Here is a 22850-nt window from a genome sequence, read left to right on the forward strand (position 1 = left end):
CAAATAGCCAAAGCAATCTTGAAAAAGAACAAAACAGGAAGTCTCACAATCCCAGATTTCAAGATACAGTACAAAGCTATAGTAATCAAAACAGCATGGTACTGGCACAAAAACAGACACACAGATCAATGGAACAGAATAGAGAGCCCAGAAATAAGCCCACCCACGATTATATGGTCAATTAATCTCTGACAAAGGAGGCAAGAATATGCAATGGGAAAAAAACAGTCTCTTCAACAAATGCTGTTGGGAAAACTAGACAGCTCCATGCAAAAGAATGAAACTGGACCACTTTCTTTTTCTTTTTTTTTTTTTTTTAAAGATTTTATTTATTTATTTGAGAGAGAGAGTGAGAGAGAGCACATGAAAGTAGGGAGGGTCAGAGGGAGAAGCAGACTCCCTGCCGAGCAGGGAGCCCGATGCGGGACTCGATCCCGGGACTCCAGGATCATGACCTGAGCCGAAGGCAGTCGCCTAACCAACTGAGCCACCCAGGCGCCCCCAAACTGGACCACTTTCTTATATACAAAAATAAACTCGAAATGGATTAAAGACCTAAATGTGAGACTGTAAACCATAAAAATCCTAGAAGAGAGCACAGGCAGTAATCTCTCGGACACTTACCATAGTAACATTTTTCTAGACAGGTTCCCTGAGGTAAGTGAAGCGAAAGCGAAAATAAACTACTGGAAAGACTTTATAATAAAAAGCTTCTGCATAGCAAAAGAAACAATCAACAAAGTAAAAAGACAACCTACAAAATGGGAGCAGTTATTTGCAAATGACATATCCAATAAGAAGTTAGTATCCAAAATACATAAAGAACTTAAACAACACCAAAAAAAAAGATAAATAATAATAATAATCCAGTTAAAAAAGGGCAGAAGACACGAACAGATATTTCTCCAAAGAAGATATACAGATGGCCAACAGGCACACGAAAAGATGCTCAACATCACTCATCATCAGGGAAATGCAAATCAAAACCACAAGGAGATATCACCTCACACCTGTCAGAATGGCTAAAGTCAAAAACACAAAAAACAAGTGTTGGCAAGGATGTGGAGAAAGGAACCCTTGTGTACTGTTGGTGGGAATGCAAACTGGTACAGCCACTCTGGAAAACAGTGTGGAGGCTCCTCAAAAAACTAAGAATAGAATTACCATATGATCCAGTAATTCCACTCCTGGGTACTTACCCAAAGAATATGAAAACACTAATTCAAAAAGGTATATGCACCATATGTTTATTGCAGCATTATTTACAATAGCCACAGTATGGAAGCAACCAAGGTATCCACAGATAGATGAATGGATAAAGATGTGGTGTGAGTACATACACACACACACACACACACACACAGAATATTACTCAGCCATAAAAACGAATGAATTACCATTTCCAACAACATGGGTAGATATAGAGTATTACGCTAAGTGAAACAAGTCAGTTGGAGAAGGACAAATATTTTATGATTTCATTCATGTGGAATTTAAGAAACTGAACAAATGGACAAACCAAAAAAGAAACAAACCAAAAAACCAGACTCTTAAATACAAAGAATAAACTGGTTGTTACCGGAGGAGAGGTGGGAGGGGGGGGATGGGTGAAACAGGTGATGGGGATTAAGAGTACAATTAGAGTGACAAACACTGAGTAATGTACAGAATTGCTGAATCACTATATTGTACACCAGAAGCTAATATAACACTGTATGTTAATTATACTGGAAATTTTTTTAAATGTAAAAAAAAGCTGAAGAATAAGGAGAATAAATAAGGATTATCTTTATGTGTCATCAATCAATACAGTCTACTGAGCCTAAAAAACTATATATATATACACACATATGTATGAGGAAATTTTTAAAAAATGGCTTTCTCAAATGAAAAATAAAGGAACTGCAATACTGAACATTTTTTTTTTTTTTAAGATTTTATTTATTTATTCATGAGAGACAGAGAGAGACAGGCAGAGGGAGAAGCAGGCTCCCAAGGAGCAGGGAGCCCGATGCGGGACTCGATCCCAGGACGCTGGGATCATGACCTGAGCCGAAGGCAGAGGCTTAACCATCTGAGCCACCCAGGCGCCCTGGACAACATTTTTATAGCTTGGAGCTATCAGGAAAAATATCAGCGGATATAACTACCTAAAGTTAAAAGACAAATAGACTAGGAGAAAATATTTGCAATAAATACAGTATTTTTTTTTTTTTTAAGATTTTATTTATTTGACAGAGAGAGACACAGTGAGAGGGAACACAAGCAGAGGGAGGGGAGAGGGAGAAGCAGGCCCCCCGCAGAGCAGGGAGCCCGATGCGGGGCTCGATCCCAGGATCCTGGGATCATGACCTGAGCCGAAGGCAGACGCTTAACGACTGAGCCACCCAGGCGCCCCTATTTGCAATAAATATAACAGAAAAAGGATTGATATCCATATAGTTAAGAAAAAATGCAACCCTTACAAATGAATAGAACAAATGGCCATGAGAAAAGTGAACAAATGCTATGGTCAGATATTTTCAAATATAAATGACCAGTAAACACTGAGAGCCACGCAACTTAAGCAATATTCAAGAAAACTAGGGACAACAATGAATTTCTGTTTTCACCCATCAGATTGGCAAACATTTGGAAATATTCTTAATACTGAAAGTTGGTGAAGTTATGGGGAAACAGGCCTTTTTGGGGAGATAATCTGGCGTCAATACCTATCAATTTAAAAAGCACACATCTTTTAATCAAAGCAGCAATTCCAATGTTAGGAATTTATCCTAAAGAAACGACCACACGAGCATACAGACCACGTGCAGGGGAGCACTGCAGTGCTGTTGGAAACACTGAGAAGCTGGGTACTGAATAAAAGATTACAGCATATCATTTATATTTTTATAAAATCATTCTTCACTAAAAAGAATATATGAAATGGAAAAAGCTCCAAGACTTATTATTAAGTGATAAAAAGCAAGTCACAGAACTATGTATATGGTGTGACTACTTTTTATTTTAAAAAGTAAATGCATACGGGGCGCCTGGGTGGATCAGTGGTTAAGCAGCTGCCTTCGGCGCAGGTCATGATCCCGGAGTCCTGGGATCGAGCCCCACGTCGGGCTCCTTCCTCAGTGGGGAACCTGCTTCTCCCTCTCCCTCTGCCTGCCGCTCCCCCTGCTTGTACTCTCCCTCTATCAAATTAATAAATAAAATCTTAAAAAAAAAAAAGTAAATGCATATGATGTGTGTGTGTGTGTGTGTGTGTGTATACATGCATTAAGACTTAATAGTGGTCACCTCTAGAAAGGAGAGTGGTGTATGAGAGAGAAGGAAATGAATGCTAAGGGAAGGACTTCTCCATTTCACTTAATAAACTTAAAAAGAATATATTCATATACTATTTATATGACTTTTTAAATATTTTTTCTACTTGTGTAATTTTAAAAACCCAAAATAATATCCTTGAAATTCCAGAAATAGGCTAAATTTATATAGAAATTTAAGTTTAAACTAGCGGTAGCAAAATGACAGGAGGCTGAATAATTTGGAGAAACTGGATAATGGTATGGAGAAAAAGTAACTCAGCTCCATATCTCAACATATATTGAAATAAATCTTGTGTTAAAGAGATTTAAATAAACCTTTGTGCTAAAAGCTTAATAATACATATATTTTTTAATTGGAAACAACAGTGATAAGAAGACAAACATAACTACTGAAGAAGAGGAGATAAGCATAAAGTAGAGAGTCTCAGTGAATAGTGAACTTGTAAATTAAACTGAGAATTAAAGGGAAGGTTGTGTAATTATAAGAAATATCTATAAATATAATGATGAATAAAAGCTTAATATCTTAAAATTTCAAAATAAACCATAAGGTATTAGGAACTCCTTTGAAAAAAAAACAACAAAACTAACATAAGATCTGAAAGAAGAAATGAATAAATGGAAGGAAATGCTGTTTTTAATTCATTTCTAAGTATAAATCCAACAGAGACTTTTGGGACCATTACAAATTATTCAAGAATGTATACAGCTGAACAAATGGTTATAAATATCGGAGAATATATTGAAAAAGAACTGCACCCAAGGGGAGTAACTGGTCTTACTGAGTATATAAACCTACATTAACAACAATAAATAAGACAGTGTGAAACTCATGCATAAAGAGAAACACAACTCAGTGAAACAGAATGAGTAAAAACTAAACCTCACTATTATGTTTATTCAACCAATATTCAGTGAGTGGTTCCCGCATGCTAGACATTCTACCCTGGGGCTGCCTCGGTCAACAAGTCATGTTCTTGCCTCGGTCAACAAGTCATGCTCTTGCCAGGCTTATGTTCCGGGTGTGGGAAGAACAAGGCATATAAACAAGATCTTTTCTATTGTCATAAGTGCTCTGAAGGAAATGAGCAGGATGATGGGATGGAGGTTACTTCAGACAGGCCTTCATGAAAGTCTTGGAGGATCAACATTTGAGCCGAGTCATGAATGATAAAGAAGCCAGTCATTTGAAGAGCTAAAGAGGAAAAGAACTTGAGCAAAGGCATTCTAGTGCACTGAACAAGCGCAAAGACCCTGAAGCAAAAATGTCCTTGTGTCTGAGGAACAGAAAGAAGGTGGAAATGGCTAGAGTATCCTAGAGATGAGCGAGAATATGATGAGCTCAAACAGAGAAAGACAAAGGAGCCAGATCATGACAGGCCTTGTAGACTGACAGGGAGTTTGGATTTTACTCTAAACCTTATACATTATAGTTTCTTTAATAAGGGGAAGTAAAATGGATTATTTACAACTTAATAGTTTAGAAAAAAATAACTTAGTTTTAAAATAAACTAAAAAATACAGAGAATTACTTTTCCATTGATTATAAGAGAAAACACTTACTGTGCTAAGAAGAAAATGCTATCAATTATAATTGTAAGATTTCATCTATTGTAATATACATCCTGATGTAGGAGTTACTAAAGTGTGGGGAAATGTGCATCATAGAATAGATGAAATATAAAACTATAAACCAGGATCTAGACTTTACCGGACAAGTGGTTCAATTATATTATAAAAGGTATATCTGAAAAGAACAATGTAAACCTACACATGGAAAAAGTAGGCACAATTAATAAAAGTAAAAATTCAGACAGTTGTGAGGCACCACTCTACCTCTGAGTAGAGATTAAAAATGACATATTTCAATGTTGGAGCTAGGAAGAAACATGAACTCAAACAGTCCTGGAGCCACTGTACGTTAATATAGCTTTCCTAAATATCTACCTAGCTATGTGCATTATAATTAGCAATATTCATCTCTTTCACTCGGGTGTGAATAGGCCCAAGAGTCTGCATAAAGACATAGAGTAGTTTTATTTGTGTTACTTAAAAAAAAAAAAAAAAGGAAAATGGAAACAATCTAATATCTCTTCTACTGCTCTGCTGCCTGGATTAGCCGAGGACACTCGTTTTACTCCCACTGAAATGTGCTTTGACTTACTCTTGAAAACCAGGGGTATGGTCAGGACAAGCTGAAAAAGAAAATGAGTGGTCCATTCCTCCTGACATGTTTCTGCTAGACAGCAAGAGCCTGATGCCCCACCTATGGTGAGCTGTTTCTCCCGATGCACTCACATGACCTTGCCCTCAGATGTCCCCAGAAGGAGCTCAGGTATACTCTCAGGGACACTGAAGCCAGACCATGACACAGCCACTCTGCTCAGCTCATCTTCCGTTGGGAGCCTTCATCTAAAAGTGGCAAGTTATCCTTTCCTTACACAACTAATTTTTGTGCTTGCCACTCAGATTTTCCAAACTAAGATAAATACCAGTTAGGGAATATACATCACATGGTAAAAATAAAGAGAAGCAAAGGGAAGACCAACATAAAAGTCTGAAGAGGGATGCAATGAATGAGCGGATGGAAGTGAGGAACAGTATACACGAGCTTTACGGAACTAGTAATGTACTGTTTCTTAATCTGGCTGATAGCTTCATTTTACTGGCATTCTTGAAACTGTATTGACATGTTTAGATTTTTTTTTTGTATATACAGGTTTCACAATAAATATAATTTTTTTTTTAAGATTTTTATTTTGGGGCACCTGGGTGGCTCAGTCGTTAAGCGTCTGCCTTTGGCTCGGGTCATAGTCCCAGGGTCCTGGGATCGAGCCCCGCATCGGGCTCCCTGCTCTGCAGGAAGCCTGCTTCTTCCTCTCTCACTCCCCCTACTTGTGTTCCTTCTCTCGCTGTGTCTCTCTCTGTCAAATAAATAAAATCTTAAAAAAAAAAAAGATTTTTATTTATTTATTTGAGAGAGCACAGCCAGAGAGCGAGAGAGAAAGCACGAGCAGGGTGGAGGGGTAGAGGCAGAGAGAGAGGCAGGCTCCCCACTGAGCAGGGACCCGATGCAGGGCTGGATCTCAGGATCCTGGGATCATGACCTGAGCCAAAAGCAGACGCTTAACCAACTGAGCCACCCAGGTACCCCTGAATATAATTTTAAAAACAATCTTATAGGGATTCTGATTGGGTTTTCAGTAAATTTATAATCTGAAAGTATGGACACTGTAATGAGTCTTCTCAACAGGCAAAGGGTATGTGTTATTCATTTATTTTGCCTTTTTCATATTTTCAGTAGAGTTTGAAAGTTTTCTTCATATATATCTTGCATATTTTTTACATTTATTCCTTGATATCTTATGAACCTTTTTGCTTTTGTGAGTGGGCCCCTTTAAATATTATATTTCCTAACTTATTAGTGCTAAGGGAAAGTTACTGACTTTTAAGTTTGTTAAACTTGTCCCAGTACTGAACTCTATTATTAGCTCTAATGGTTTCCCAGTGACCGTTTTGGATTTCCTAGGTAATAATTTCATCTGCAAGCCTAGTAAAGCCTATCCCCCATTAACTAAACTTTTTCCCTCAAAACATACTTTTGAATTTCTTAGCCATTCATTTTTCCTGATGAATTTTCCCTTCAATAAGTTCTATAAGATTTCCTGATGGATTTATAATTGGTTTCGCATTTAATTTGTTGATTACTATTATTATCTTGGCTTGACTTTTCCCAACAAGGAGAGCGCCTGTAGCTCCATTTATTTCAAATATTCCTTTATGTTTTTCCTTTACGATTTCATAATTCTATTGGAATTAATGTCAAGTATTCCATACTAAGTTAATTTCCAAACACTCGATAACCTGTGTCACTATTGAGGCTTTTTTTTTTTAATTATGGTTTTTCTAGCTATTTTCACAGAAATGAAAAATTCCATTTTGATGGATTTAGCTCATATTTTGCTATTTTGCTCATATCATTCATTACTTATTTATTATTATAATTTTTGCTGTTTTTTCCAGGTTTTCTAGGTATATAATCAGGCCATCCTCTGGTGAAACTTAATTCTCTCTTCCTTTACCATGTAACTTGTTCCTTTCTTTTTTTATCACTCATTACAAATGTTTATTCAAATTAGAGTAAATAATAAGGGACATCCTTGTTTTCATGAATGCCTATAGATTTCTCTCCTGAGATAACACTGGCTCTTGTTTTTATTTTTATTTATTTTTTTAAAGATTTTATTTATTTATTTGACACAGAGAGACACAGCGAGAGAAGGAACACAAGCAGGGGGAGTGGGAGAGGGAGAAGCAGGCTTCCCACCGAGCAGGGAGCCCGATGCGGGGCTCGATCCCAGGACCCTGGGACCATGACCTGAGCCGAAGGCAGACCCTTAATGACTGAGCCACCCAGGCGCCCCTGCTCTTGCTTTTAAAACTAAAATTTCCTGGGCTCAGTTAGTAGAGTGTGTGACTCTTGATTTCGGGATAAGTTTGAGCCCTACGCTGGGTGTAGAGTTTACTTAAAAAAAAAAAATAAAGTGGCACCTGGATGGCTCAGTTGGTTAAGCAGCCAACTCTTGGTTTCAGCTCAGGTCATGATCTCAGGATTGTGACATTGAGCATCTCCCCGCCCCCTGCCCCCCACCATGCGCCATGGGCTCTGCGCTCAGTGGGGAGTCTGCTTGGGATTTTCTCTTTCTCCCCCTCTGCCCCTCCCCCTGCTCACATACTCTCTTTCAAAATAAATAAATAAAATCTTAAAAAAAATAAAAGGGTTTCTATAAAAATAAATAAAATCTTGAAAAGATAAATAAATAAAACTAAAATTTGCTGCTCCTAGAAAAATAAACTAGGTACTGGAGAAAAGAGGGAGAAAAATACTTTTCACTACATATTCTTGGTTTGCCTTTTGAATTTTGAACCATGTACATGTATTATTTCTTCAAAGATAGTTTACGATAAATAAATATGCACTAAATAATCAAAGAAAAATGCTTCCCATTCCAATTCAAGAGCATTTCGGGAATATAATTTGGAAATCATTTCTCTCTGATGCAATTCTATCAGTCTCCACTATCCTCCTTACTGCTGTAATAGATTCTAAGAACTTTCCCCTTATTAAACTGACTTGCATCCTTGGGATAAAGACAATTTGTACACAATGAATAATTCTTCTAGAATGCGCTAGTCTTGAGAGAGTACTTTCAGAGCTAGAAAAGAACAACTTGTACACTTATAAACTGAAACACACACACACTGAAGAGCCAAAACATAAAACAAGAACCCTTGAGCCAGAAAAGTGTAAATGATTTAAGGCCACACTGCTTATTAATAGGACAGACAGAAACACGAGCCAGGTCTCCTGACTTGCTACAAGTGATTATTGGCTAAAATCTTCTTTAGTAATTCTGTACCAAAACTAATATGCAATATGTGAGTAAGATTTTTTTTTGAGAGGCTTTTGGATTACTACCAATTTACACTGTAAAATACACTTAAGTAATATGATTTTTTTAATTCTGAGTTTAAGAAATACCTTACGCAATACAGAGGTTTTATTGTACTTCAACACTTAAAAATTCTACTGAATCTATTAAGGAGTCAGGTTTTTTTAATCCTTTCTTATTTCATCCTAATACTGGATTAAGTGCCTTGCTGTTGATCTAATTTGGGTATTTATGTTTTGAAGTCAGCTATTTCAAATACATTAGTAATACAATTACGTATATCATCCTCTAAAAACATGTTGATGTTTTCTGACTTTTATCCTCAATATATTAGGCCAACTATTCATTGATTTCATTGTCTTTTCAAAGATCAAACCCCTTAGTTCCTATTATTTTCATCTTCTATTTATCTATCTTCCCAAATCCAATGCCCATTATTTAATAAACGCCCATTACATTGCAGGGTTAATTTCTTTTTATCTTGACAACATAGATATGTGAAGTGCATTTCCTCCAATAACCACATCCCAATTTTTAAACTGTATTATCACTATTTCCTTTTTCTTCTAATACACTTATTATATGCACATTTTTATAGCATTCTATAGTCTACAATACTATAAAATACATTGTCACAGCTGAATCCTATAACCTATACATCTATTCAGATGGCAGATCCATGACTCAAATGCAGGTTTTCTGATTCTAGATCTTAAACTCTTTCTATTATGCCACATTGACTCTCAATGTCCCATCTGACTCAAGTGTTTTAAGAAAGGTTTTTAAGGGGCGCCTGGGTGGCTCGGTTGGTTAAGCGACTGCCTTCAGCTCAGGTCATGATCCTGGAGTCCCAGGATCGAGTCCCGCATCGGGCTCCCTGCTCGGCAGGGAGTCTGCTTCTCCCTCTGACCCTCCTCCCTCTCATGCTCTCTGTCTCTCATTCTCTCGCTCTCAAATAAATAAATAAAATCTTAAAAAAAAAAAAGAAAGCTTTTTAAATCATCTTAGAGAGGGGCGCCTGGGTGGCTCAGTCGTTAAGCGTCTGCCTTTGGCTCCGGTCATGATCTCAGGGTCCTGGGATTGAGCCCTGCATCAGGCTCCCTGCTCCACGGGAAGCCTGCTTCTCCCTCTCCCACTCCCCCTGCTTGAATTCCCGCTCTTGCTGTGTCTCTCTCTGTCAAATAAATAAATAAAATCTTTAAAAAAAAAACTTGAGATAATCTTTTTAGATAATTTATATACTGTTAGGTACAATACGCGAATATAATGTATGAGTTTTTAATCATCTTAAATCATTTTCTGAATGTAAAATTTATATTTCTGTAGCTAGAGAGTTTTCTATAATTGTTAATTAGGTTTTAATGCAAGCTTCTATTTCAGTGCTTTCTACTTAAGAAACTTATTCAAGTCACTTAAAGGAAGCCTACCTAAAATTTCACATATAAAATGATGTTAGGGGCCACTGGCTGGCTCAGTCGGTAGAGCATGCAACTCTTGCTGTCGGGGTTCTGAGTTTGAGCCCCATGTTGGATGCAGAAATTACTTTTAAAAAAAATCTAAAATGATAGAATTATACTAAATTAATGGTTCCCAAGCTAGGGTCCCTACACATCTCAGTTTCCATAAAGACAATAAAAAAAAATCTATAAGCCACGGGACACCTAGGTGGCTCAGTCAGTTAAGTGTCTGCCTTCGGCTCAGGTCATGGGCCCAGAGTCCTGAAATGGGGCCCTGTGTCAGGTTCCCTACTCAGTGGGGAGCCTGCTTCTCCCTCTGCCTACCCCCACCCTCACCCCCGGCTTGTGTTCTCTCTCTCTCACTCTCTCTCTCAAATGGATAAATAATAATAAAAAAATAAAAGAATCTGTAAGCCATTTCTAATTTTCAAAAATCCTAAAAAAAAATGTTTACCTATGTTAAGATTGCACAGACTAACCAAAACATCAAGTATCTTTGTCTTAGGCTAGAATTACAAGTGAAAATAAAAAGTATGAATTCTTAAATGTCATTTGGCTTAATAGTTGAAAAAAATTTCAAAACATGGTATGATACTGTAATTTATAATAAGAAAATATTTGGTATTCATTCCTGTTTCTGGCACAGAGTTCCTAAGTGATAAAGGAATTTGGAATTTCCTAAATGATAAAGGTATCCTGTTTATGTTAATAAGGTGACTTTTAGAAGGCACCGAAGATGGGGGCTTGTTGCCAGGCAAACCAACCATGCATTTAGAGGACTGGAACTGTCAGTCCCACCCCTGATCTCCAGAAAAACCCAAAAGGTCAGTGTCTGGAGAGCTTCCAGGTTGGTGGACTTTGGAGAGTGGCCTGACTGGAAAGGGCATGGAAGCCCTTTCCCCATTTCTCCATTCCTTGCCCTGTAAATCTCTTCCGTCTCGCTGTTCCTGAGTTATATCCTCCTATAGTAAGATGGTTCTTCTATAGAGTTCTGTGAGCCACTCTAGCAAATTAAACCCAAGGAGGAAGTCATGGGACCTCCAATCCACAGCCAGTCAGTCGGAAGCACAAGTGACACCAACCTGGACTTGTGACTGGTGTCTATCTTCAGGTAGATAGTGTCAGAATTGAGTTACATTTGTGGAACACCTGGTCATTGCCCACAGAGAACTGAGTTAACTGCTAGGTGGCGGTGAGGGGGAAGCACACACATCGGAGTTGGTATCAGAATCGTACATAAAGGGTGCCTGCGTGGCTCAGTTGGTTAAGCGACTGCCTTCGGCTCAGGTCATGATCCTGGAGTCCCGGGATCGAGTCCCGCATCGGGCTCCCTGCTCGGCAGGGAGTCTGCTTCTCCCTCTGACCCTCCTCCCTCTCATGCTCTCTGTCTCTCATTCTCTGTCTCAAATAAATAAATAAAATCTTTAAAAAAAAAAAAAAAGAATCGTACATGAAAACCAAGGGCAGTGAGAGGGCTGGGTAGAAACCAATGAGTCCGAAAGCTCTAGGAGTTTTTACGGGTTGCTAGGAGCTTTCTTACAGCACCATATGGTGGACATCTGGCAACTCTTACCAGTATCAATAAAAAGACTGACAAAAAGATCTACAGGATGGTTACTCAAAAATCCAGTGCAAATTCTCTTTAGTGGCTGCCATCATTAGCTGACTACGCATACCTGGATGAGGTCCAAGATTCCAAGTTCACTCTCTGATGAATCCACACAAAACACAAAGTAGAGTGTAGCATAGTGCCGATAAATCAGTTTGTAGTCAGGGCCACCAATCAAACTGTGGAAGATGGGAAACGTTTAAATGGCTGTATCTTAATTAAACATTTCAAAGAGAAACCCTATGCCAAAGAATGAGAACAGGTGCAACAGAAAGGTGAGCACAGGCCAAACAACAGGCCATGTTTACCAGGGGAACAGCAACCAAGTTTGAAAGAGGTGCCTAAAACCACTTTACCTCACCTTTTCTTCTGCCATCCCTCCCAGGAACCAAACATCTAAATGAGTAATATCTGAAGCACAACCATTCAACAGCTTCCAAAACAGAATTGGGTCTCTTCGTGAGCAGCTCAGGTACCCACCTGACACTTGAGTACTACCTGAAGAGGCAAGAGTGATGAAGGGCACCCAATAGTGGATACACAGGGAGAAAATGGAAGCCCATCATTTACCTTCCACCTTCCAAGAAGTTACAGATGTTGTCATCTCGCTTGAGAACTAGATGGAAGGTCTCTCGGACAATCTGCTGTTGAATTTCTTCTGGCTAATGGAATAAAAGAAATAAAAGTGAATCAATAGCGGGGGAGGCAGTCTGAAAAACTACATTCCATGGATGGGGATGAACAAAGAGAGAAGTGCTTCCAAACAAGGAACAATCTGAACATTTGGTACCAGTTTCCAGAAAAAAAAGAAGTGATGAGTAAAGGAAAAATAAAAGGGGAATCTATGGAAAATTGGAAAGACTCAGTTACACGGGGCGCCTGGGTGGCTCAGTTGGTTAAGCGACTGCCTTCAGCTCAGGTCATGATCCTGGAGTCCCAGGATCGAGTCCCACATCGGGCTCCCTGCTCAGCAGGGAGTCTGCTTCTCCCTCTGACCCTCCCCCCTCTCATGCTCTCTCTCTCAAATAAATAAAATCTTAAAAAAAACAAACTCAGTTACAGGAATTAAGCTAGGGTATATTTACCTGGACATCAAGTCACTAACCATTACTGTCTTGATAGTAAGCCTTATAGTTAATAACCAAGGAAAGGAGCAGGAAGCCTGGGTGACTCAGTTGGTTTGGTGTCTGACTCTTCGTTTTAGCTCAGGTCATGATCTCAGGGTCATGAGATCGAGCCCCACAGTGGGTTCTGCTTGAGATTCTCTCTCTCCCTAAGCCCCTCCCCCTGCTCGCACACTCTCTTTCAAATAAATAAAATCTTTAAAAATTTTTATTTATTTGAGAGAGAGAGAGAGAGAGAGAGAGAACAAGTTGGGGGGAGGGGCAGAGGGAGAAGCAGACTCCCCGATGAGCAGGAAGCCTGATGTGGGACTTGATCCCAGGATCCAGGGATCATGACCAGAGCCAAAGGCAGACGCTTAACCGACCGAGCCACCCAGGCACCTCTGAATCAATAAAATCTTAAAAAAAAAAAACCCAAAAAACAAAAAACAAGGAAAGGAGAACTGATAAACTCTCATAAAAGGTCAAAGATAACTAGAAGGCCAGTCCTGGAATATTTTGCCTTCACCTAGAAAATATCTATGCCAAGGTAAATAACAAATGTCAATAGGTCTAACCCTTCAAGGAAGTCAAGATTTAATTGTGTAATCATGTTTTTAAAAACTGAATTTTCCATCTTCTGTACTGGTAATATGGCATTACATATTAGATGGGGTGTTACTCACCAGCAAAGTATTACTGACAGAAAAAGTTCTATTTACAGATTAGAATTTTGAACGGTTATACTTTTTTTTCACTACCATACACAAGAAAGCTCGACTGTAATGATACCTCTTGATAACCCACACTGTGAGTTATAAATTCACACTGTTTATACAGAGGAGGTTCATAAGTATGGTTAAAAAAAATAAAAGGATGATGGAGGGCACCTGGGTGGCTCAGTTAAGCCTCCGACTCTTGCTTTCAGCTCAGGTTATGATCTCGGGGCTGCGGGATTGAGCCCTGCCATGGGCTGTGCGCTCAGCCGGGAGTCTGCTTGAGATGGTCTCTCTCTACCCCTCCCCCTGCTCTCTCTCAAATAAATAAATAAATCTTAAAAAAAAGGATGATGGAAGGAAGAAACTGATCATTAAGACAAAAGTAATTAAAAGCTCTCACATGTCAGTGTGCAATGAATCACCTGGGAATGTTATTAAAATACAGGTTCTGATTTAGTAGGTTTGGGGTACATCCTGAGACTGCATTTCTAACAAGCTTCCAGGTGATACCAATGCTGCTGGCCTGGGGATCATACTTTGAGTAGCAAAGCTTAAAACATTCAGATTCGGGCACCTGGGTGGCTCAGTTGGTTAAGCGACTGCCTTTGGCTCAGGTCATGATCCTGGAGTCCTGGGATCGAGTCCCACATCGGGCTCCCTGCTCGGCGGGGGGTCTGCTTCTCCCTCTGACCCTCCCCCCTCTCATGTACTCGCTCTCTCTCAAATAAATAAATAAAATCTTTAAAAAAAAAAAAAACATTCAGATTGGACTTGCCCTAAGAGTCAGAAAATAGATTCAAGTAATGTTAATCCCTTCTTTCTAAAGCACTGAATTTGGGACACCTGGGTGGCTCAGTCGGTTAAGCGTCTGCCTTCCGCTCAGGTCATGATCCCAGGGTCCTGGGATGGAGTCTTACATCAGGCTCCTTACTCAGTGGGGAGCCTGCTTCTCCCTCTGCCTACCGCTCCCCTTGATTATGCGCACTCTCTCTCTGATAAATAAATAAAATCTTTAAAAAAATAATAAAGCATTGAATTTTAGTTTGAAATAGTTATTTAAAAGAAAGACGGGGCGCCTAGGTAGCTCGGTCGTTAAGTGTCTGCCTTCGGCTCGGGTTGTGATCCCAGGGTCCTGGGACCCCGCATCGGGCTCCCTACTCAGCGGGGAGCCTGCTTCTCCCTCTCCCACTCCCCCTGCTTGTGTTCCCTCTCTCGCTGTGTCTCTGTCAAATAAATAAATAAAATCTTAAAAACAGAAAAGTAAAAATAAAGACCAAAAAAAACAGGGAAAATGTAACTGTGGAGAAATTATTTTTCATAACTTTGACTCAACGTGGATAAACAGTGGCTCTCAGTATTTACTCAATCAATGAAAACCAGCTAATGGGATGCCTGGGTGGCTCGGTTGGTTAAGCATCTGCCTTCAGCTCAGGTCGTGATCCCAGAATCCAGGGATGGAGCCCTGCCTCTGGCTGGCTCCCTACTCCTTGGGTAGCCTGCTTCTCTCTCTGCCTGCCGCTCCCACTGCTTGTGCTGTCCCGTGCGCGCTCTGTCAAATAAATAAATAAATCCTTAAAAAAAAAATAAACCAACTTAATAAAAAAAAGAAAAAAGAAAACCTGCTAATCACTAGTCACTGTAAGTTTGAGTCAATCAGTTACTATTTTCCTGGTTTCCATTTAAAGACACAAAGCTCACTGATGCCAGGATGTGTAAAGGATTAACTCTGTGTACTTGGAAATATAAAACATGCTAAGTATCAGCACTTTTTAACCTGATAAAAACATCTTTCAAACTAAAGCCTTTTATCTGACCCTAGGGGGAGGCGGCAGCAGTCATAGGGGAAGTGGTAATGAAACAGTGAAGCTAACTAATTTCTCTCTTTTTGAAATATTTTGTTTATTTATTTGAGAAAGAGCGCACTAGCAGGACGAGGAGTGGAGGGAGAAGCAGATTCCCCGCGGAGCAGTGAGCCAGCCATAGGCAAGGCTCCATCCCGGGACTCTGGGATCATGATCTGAGCCACCCAGGCGCCCCTTATTTCTAATTTCAACAGAAAGGTGAACTACCACTTGCTTACATGCCTCAATGACTTTAACAATCCCTCAATAGTTTTTGGTTCTCTGCGGTTTTCAAAGTAACTTTCTCTCACAAGCTAATGTGGTTCTTATAAAAATTCTACGTTCTCCAAAGAAGGTTTACAAATGGCCAATAAGGACATGCAAAGATGTTCAACATCATTAGTCATTAGGGAACGGAAATTAAAACCATAATGAGAATCCACTTTATACCCACTAAAGTGTTTCTAGTCAAAAAGATAGTAACAAATTTTGATAGGGAGGTGGAAAAATTGAAACTCCTATCATTACTGATGGGAATGTAAAACAGTGCAGCCACTTTGGAAAACAGTTGGGCAATTCCTCAAAATGGTCACCATAAAGTTACCATATGACCCAGCAGTTCTACTCCTAGGTTTATAACCTAGAGAAATGAAAACATATGTGTACATAAAAACTTGTACATGAATGTTCACAGCAGCATTATCCACAAGAGCCATAGGTAGAAACATCAACTGATGGACAATCAAAATATGGTATATCCACACAACGGAATATAACTTGGCAATAAAGAGGAATGAAGAATTAACACATGCTACAAGCTGGATTAACCTTAAAAACATATTAAGTGGAAAAAGCCAGTCATAAAAGACCACATACTGTATACCATTTATATGAAATGTCCAGAATAGGCAAAATTTAGGGAGACAGAAAGTAGACTAGTGGTTGCCTAGGGCTGAGGGAGTTAGGAGGAAATAGGGAATGATTCCTAATGGGTAGGGGCTTCTTTTTGGGGAAATGGAAATGTCCTAAAATCGACCATGGGTATGGTTCCACAACTTTGTGAATGTACTAAAATCCACTGAACTGTATACTTTAAATAGGTGAACTATATGTATGTGATTTATTTCTCAATAACATCTAAAAAAAAAAAATTCACACACACAAATGCAAATATAAACTGAATGGTTCTATTGAATGTTAAGTTTTATCTCAAAATATTTAATAAAATGTAATCTAGCTTAAAAAATTCCACGAAAAAGGTAAAATTATTTTGTTCGTATCTATTTGACCAAAAAAAAAAAGAGGAAAGGGACGCCTGGGTGGCTCAGTCGGTTAGGCGTCTGCCTTCGGCTCAGGTCATGATCCCAGGGTCCTAGGATCGAGTCCCGCATCGGGCTCCCCGCTCCGCGGGGAGCCTGCTTCTCCCTCTGCCTTTGCCTCTCTCTCTCTCTATCTCTCATGAATAAATAAATGGAATCTTAAAAAAAAAAAAAAAAGGAGGAAAAACACAAGGTCAATAGACACAGGGTAAAAAAGGTGAGCTGAGGCCTGAACAGGAGTTTTCTGACTCTTTACCCTCTTCGTTTCACCAGCTATGTCTGTAACATTTTGAAACCTTGCCACGAAGAAATACAACGCTGGAGGGCAAGAGACAAATAATGATGTTTGTGTTCTCCCAGAGGAGTTTCTGGGGAAACTCAAGTTTATATTATCATTTATTGAGCCCTCACGCGGTAGCATTTATAATTTCTCATCGCTTCCCGCTTTTAAACTGACTTTCTTCAACTCTACAGGAGGAAGGGTATCCAGTGCCTGGGCAGTCCCGGCCAGCAATGAAGCAAAATAAGCCCAAGAAAGCACTTCTCCAGATCTTCTAGCCAAAGCAAAAACTTTCATAAGCTGGCATGTGTCTTCCTACTCTTACAACCGCGCTTAAGGACCGACAAGATTAAAGGACTTCAATCAGTCGCGTGTTCAATGGGGCACACCCCACCGTCCTTTAGCGAGCCCTGAGACCCAAGGGGAAGTGTCACCAAATGGCAGAGAGATGCAGGGGTCCAGGAAGGGGTGAGGGAGCGCGGGGGTGGGACAGACGGCCCGACAGCCGCCCGGGTCCCGCAAGGAGGGTGAAGAGTGCGAGGGTCACGCCCGGTGCAAGGTGCCCGAGGTGGTCAGCCGGCCGGAGCGGCCGAAGGGAAGGAAGGGGGAGCGCGGGCGCTCCGAAGGGACGCGACGAAGCTGGGCCGCACTCACGAAACGCTGGTAGAAGCGGACCAGCCGCGGCTTCCCGTGGTTGTTGAAAACCAGAATCGCTTGAATCATCTTTGCCGGCCACGTTTCTCCCACCGCCGGCAGCTCCCACAAAGCATTTCCTTCCGTCACAACACGGCCACTTCCGCTGGGTGCGCTGCGGCGCGAGGCCGGCGGAAACGTGCCCCCGCGCCCAAGGGCCCGGCCGCGAAGAGTCCGGCTTCCCTGCCCCCCTAGGAGAAAGCTCCGGGGTGGGCGGCGGGCTCGCGGGGGTCGGGCCGGGGCGACACCTCGGCCAGCATCGGCTTGCCAGTCAGGGCCTGGCCAGGGCGCGAACCCGGACCTCCGCCGCTCGCCCAGACGGAACGCTTGCCGCAGAATCCAGGGCGGAGCACATCGGAAAGCCGATCCCGCAGCCGAAGCTCCCGAAAGCAGCCCCGCTCCCAGGCGACCGGGCGGCGGGGACCTCTCTGTCCCGCCGTCCGCGCGAGAGCGTACAGCCCTGCCTTCCCCGTCACACTTGCAGGACGGGCCGCAGTGTGGAGGTGCCCGCTAATTTAGCCACCGGCCGCTTAGGGGACGTTTGGTTCGTTTTCGTTTTTCCGTGTTCCATACAGTGCTGCAGTGAATTACACAAATGCGTGCTCGTGCAAAAGGGCCGTTTCTCCGCGGTCGGTAGTGAAGGTGGAATCAGGGACTCTTCCATGCATATCCACGTGGCGATCCCAAATTGGTAGGTTTTGTTTCTCCTTCTAATGACTTAGTGGGGGTGAGGGGGAGCCACGTCCCTTATTGCAGCTAGAGCTACGCGTTGGAATCACCTGTCCAGAGGACTGGCCGTGGACATCAAAAGCCTTTGAGATATAGAGAACATTCGGCCCAGCATTTCCAGTTGTAGAATTTATAATAAAAAAATTGTGGACGTGTGAAAAACCTCAAGAATGTACATCTCAGGGCGCCTGGGTGGCTCAGTTGGTTAAGCGACTGCCTTCGGCTCAGGTCATGATCCCAGGGTCCTGGGATGGAGCCTGGCATCGGGCTCCCTGCTCGGCGGGAAGCCTGCTTCTCCCTCTGACCTTCCCCCCTCTCGTGCTCACTCTCCCATTCTCTCTCTCAAATGAATAAATAAAATCTTTAAAAAAAAAAAAAAAAGAATATACATCTCAGGGAACATGGCTGGCTCAGTCGGTTAAGCCTGTACCTTCGGTTCAGGTCATGATCCCAGGGCCCTGGGATCGAGTCCCATCTCGGTCTCCTTGCTCAGCGGGGAGCCTGCTTCTCCCTCTCTCCCTGTCTGCTCCTCTCCCTGCTTGTACTCTCTCTCTCTCTCTGACAAATAAATAAAATCTAAAAAAAAAAAAAAAAAAAAGAACTTACGTCTCAGCAGTGTTAACTTCAGGGAAAAATGGGAAACAAATTATTCTGAAACGAGTTATTTGTTAAATGCCTTGTTCCGCAGGCACATGAGGAATATTAAATGGTCATGAAAAATAATACTGTGAAAGGTATATGGTACAGGTCAGTGTTCATGGCATATCTGTAAGTGAAAAGATCACACAAGGTATGTACATGGATGTCCCACTTGGCAAAAGACTGTAAGTAGATACACCAAAATATGGATAATCATCATGTCTGATGGAATGACAGCATCACCAAGTGTTCAGCACGGGCCCTTGTAACAACAGTGCCCTCGTTAAAACCCTGGCTCTGTTGACCACCCGGGTATTTTGGGCAAATGCCTTCCATCTGTAAAACAGGCATGGGATGTTTCCTTTACTATAAAACTAGGTTTTTTTTCTACTTGAAAATAATTATTCCACTTAGATGGTTAAACACAAAATTAGTTCCTGTTTGTAAGCACTTGGCACAACACATGGCATATAATTTAGTACATAAGCGATTTAACAAACAGCAGTGAAATTCGGTGTTTTTCATTTTTTGAATTTTCTAAAATAAATATGTATTACTCTTGGTGCCAGATTTTTTTTAACTTAAAAAAAACAAAGGGTTAAAGGGTTAAGCATTGGACTTTTTTTTTTTTTTAAAGATTTTATTTATTTATTCATGAGAGACAGAGAGAGAGAGAGAGAGAGAAGCAGACTCCCAAGGAGCAAGCATTGGACTCTTGATCTCAGCTCAGGTCTTGATCTCAGGGTCGTGAGTTCAAGCCCTGCGTTGGGCTCCACCCTGGGTGTGGAGCATACTTAAAAAAAAAAAATCCAAAGTCAATAAATATGCACTGAAACTTGACAAAATGTTTCAAATGTTGAGGAGAAATAGCAAAGAAAATTCTAAAACAGAAGAATAATGAGGGGGACTTAGCTCTACCAACTATTAAAACCTACTATGATAGTTCAAATTGTTACTACAGGGAGACTTATTGAAATAAAATAATAATTTAAGTATAAAATAACTTTAGTATGTGATGTAGGAGCCATCATAACTTGAGAGTGGGAAGGAATCCAATAAATATGTTGGGATAACTGGTTAGCAATTTGAAAATAAGCTATTTAGTTATCTCACTTCCTACCCTTTCACAAATTAAAGGCAGAGTGGATTAAGGACTTAAATGTAAAACCAGGTAATAACCAAAATGGAAGAATTGAAACTGAGTAACATCTGAAAGGAGAATATAAGTTTAGAAGCAATAAAAATCACAAAAAGTCAACAGATATATCTATATAAAGATTTTATGTTTGTAAGAAAATCAATTTTTTAAAAACAGAAAAGTTGTTAAAATATGGTAAATGGTTATGTTTAAAATTTAAATAGCCGAAAAGACCTCCACCTTCAGTATATAAATAGGCAAAGAAACTGAGTAAGCAAAGAGGAAATATATCTAGGTAATGAACATGGAAAAATGTTTAAGCTCACTATTAATCAAGGGGAAAGGCTAATCACAAAGTATTAACTTTAAAGTATTGTTTTTACCTTATCAAATATCATTTTTTATTTTATTTTATTTTAAAGATTTTATTTATTTATCTGACAGAGAGAGACACAGCAAGAGAGGGAACACAAGCAGGGGAAGTGGGAGAGGGAGAAGCAGGCTTCCCGCGGAGCAGGGAGCCCGATGCGGGGCTCGATCCCAGGACCCTGGGAGCATGACCTGAGCCGCAGGCAGACGCTTAACCACTGAGCCACCCAGGCGCCCCTCAAATATCATTTTTTAAATGTTATTACACCCAATTCTGGCAAGGGTAGCATGAAAATGGTCCTCTCCTACAGTGCTGGTAAAATTATAATTTAGAACAACACTTTTGGGAAGCAATTTGACAATCTAAAAAAACTTTTAAAAAACTCCTAGATTCCCAGTAATCTGACTCCTGGGAATCTGTCCCTAAAGAAATAACCTCAAAATACAAAAATACGGTAGGGGGGTAGGAGTGGGGAACGGGGGGGGAGCGTGGGGGGGGCAGGGCAGGGAGGCTGTATGGGTGAGATTAAGGGAACTATATAATCTAAAACACTTACTGACATGTTAATTAGCTCTAAGTAGGAATCAATTAATTATCCAAAAATTGGACAATGATAGAGCTATTAAATGGTAGTAAATCTTAAACAGTGGTTATGAAGACTGTGTAGCAATATGGAAAGTGATTATATAACATTAATTGAAAAAGGATTATCAAATTTTATGTGTAGGTATGGTATAATAACAATCACGTACACAATTTGTATATTCCAGGAGCGGGCCCCTCCCCCACCTCCATGGCTTTTCAGGTGCTCTTGTCTTGCTGGGGAGTCCCTTTCCTCCTCCATCTACCTGGATTTCTTTCCATCTCCACTCCCGTCGCTATACACCAAACTACTCTAGCCTCTCACTGTGACAATTAAAGCAGTCTTCCAGTTGGGCTCGTTGCCTTCAGTTTCTCTGCAGTCAAGTGATCTTTGATAGAAACAAATCAAATCGTATCACTCTCCCCAGAATCACTGGCTTCCAGGAAGTTAAGGATAAAGTCCTAAAATACTTAACATGCTAAAAATGTCATGCCTGATTTCCTGCATCATCTCAACCTCTACCTCCACCCATTCTCTGAGCTCCAGCCACAAAGGCCTTTTCCTTCCTTTCTTTCTCCCTCCATCTCTCCCTCCCTCCCTTCCATCCTTCTTTCCTCTCTCTCTCCCTCCCTCCCTTCCATCCTTCTTTCCTCTCTCTCTCCCTCCCTCCCTTCCTTCATCTCTTCCCCGCCCACCCAAGACACTAAGCCCATTTGTTGCCCAGGGTTTTCCCCACTGACACACCGGACCTCCTTTTTTGGAATGGTGGCCTGCCTATATGACCTTGCCATACCCTTTGGCCACAGTGCTATGGGCAGCAGGACGCCCTCACCCTGTGTCTCTATTCTAGTCAATATCCCCCATCCTCCTGCTGCTTAACCACTTCCCTGGCCACCCCCATGGTTGAGGCCCCAGCACGCTCAACACCCAGCCAGCCCCATTCAGACACAGGACACCAGGGAGGCAGCTATTATAACAGTCAAGGTGAGAGGTCACAAGGGTCTGAACTAAGAAAAGGGCAACAAGAACAGAAGAGATCGTGAGCAGACCAGTGACCTGTGACTTCAGGTGGCCTCACTGAAGTGTGAATCCCAAGCCTCACAGCCATATTGTCAAGCCCAGGCTCAAATATGCAAGAAGGTAAATGTAAATTGGAACCATAGTAATAAATTCTGGAAGCGTAATATTATCTGCTCAACTGCTAATACCAATAGAACTGATTTCAGCCTGGGCAGACCAGCAGTCAAGGGTTTAGGCAAGTTCCCTAAAGTCTAAGAATAGAACCATATTTCACAGAGCCAGGACTCCTCTGGCCCCCATGTCCAAGGTCCTTCTGTAGGCCAAGGAGGCAAAGGACGGGGGAAGAACATAAGCTTTGCTTTCGACAGCCCTGGATTTAAATGCTGGCTGTTCCACTTAGCAGCTGTGAATCTGGGCAAGTAGCCTTAAACTTTCTGAAGCCCCTTTTCTTCCCTGTAGTGTACATGTGGAAGCAGAATAACCCAGTAAAGAATACAGAGTTTGAAATCTGACTGCCTGGGTTGAAATTCCTCTTTCCTCTATATACTATAGATGGAGCCTCTAAGCTTCGGAATCATAT

General features: G+C 41.0%; 1 protein-coding gene across 2 annotated transcripts in view; it reads right to left on the reverse strand.

The window, feature by feature from the left end:
• The window catches only part of LOC118023057 (AP-3 complex subunit sigma-2), a 52783-nt gene extending 34904 nt beyond the window's left edge, over nucleotides 1–17879 (reverse strand). Inside the window, exons 1-3 of one of the 2 annotated variants that reach the window (XM_035024140.1) lie at nucleotides 17753–17878; nucleotides 12407–12498; nucleotides 11904–12015 (exon numbers count right to left, since the gene is read on the reverse strand). In XM_035024140.1, coding sequence (XP_034880031.1) covers nucleotides 11904–12015; nucleotides 12407–12498; nucleotides 17753–17821 — 273 coding nt within the window. In that variant the 5' untranslated portion in view covers nucleotides 17822–17878. Of the gene's footprint in view, nucleotides 1–11903; nucleotides 12016–12406; nucleotides 12499–17752 lie in introns of both variants that reach the window. The other variant, XM_035024142.1, reaches the window with a different exon arrangement.
• Nucleotides 17880–22850: the final 4971 nt, after the last annotated feature.

Source organism: Mirounga leonina, unplaced genomic scaffold (assembly GCF_011800145.1).
Source record: "Mirounga leonina isolate KUSES-001 unplaced genomic scaffold, KU_Mleo_1.0 Mir_178, whole genome shotgun sequence".
Taxonomy (NCBI): domain Eukaryota; kingdom Metazoa; phylum Chordata; class Mammalia; order Carnivora; family Phocidae; genus Mirounga; species Mirounga leonina.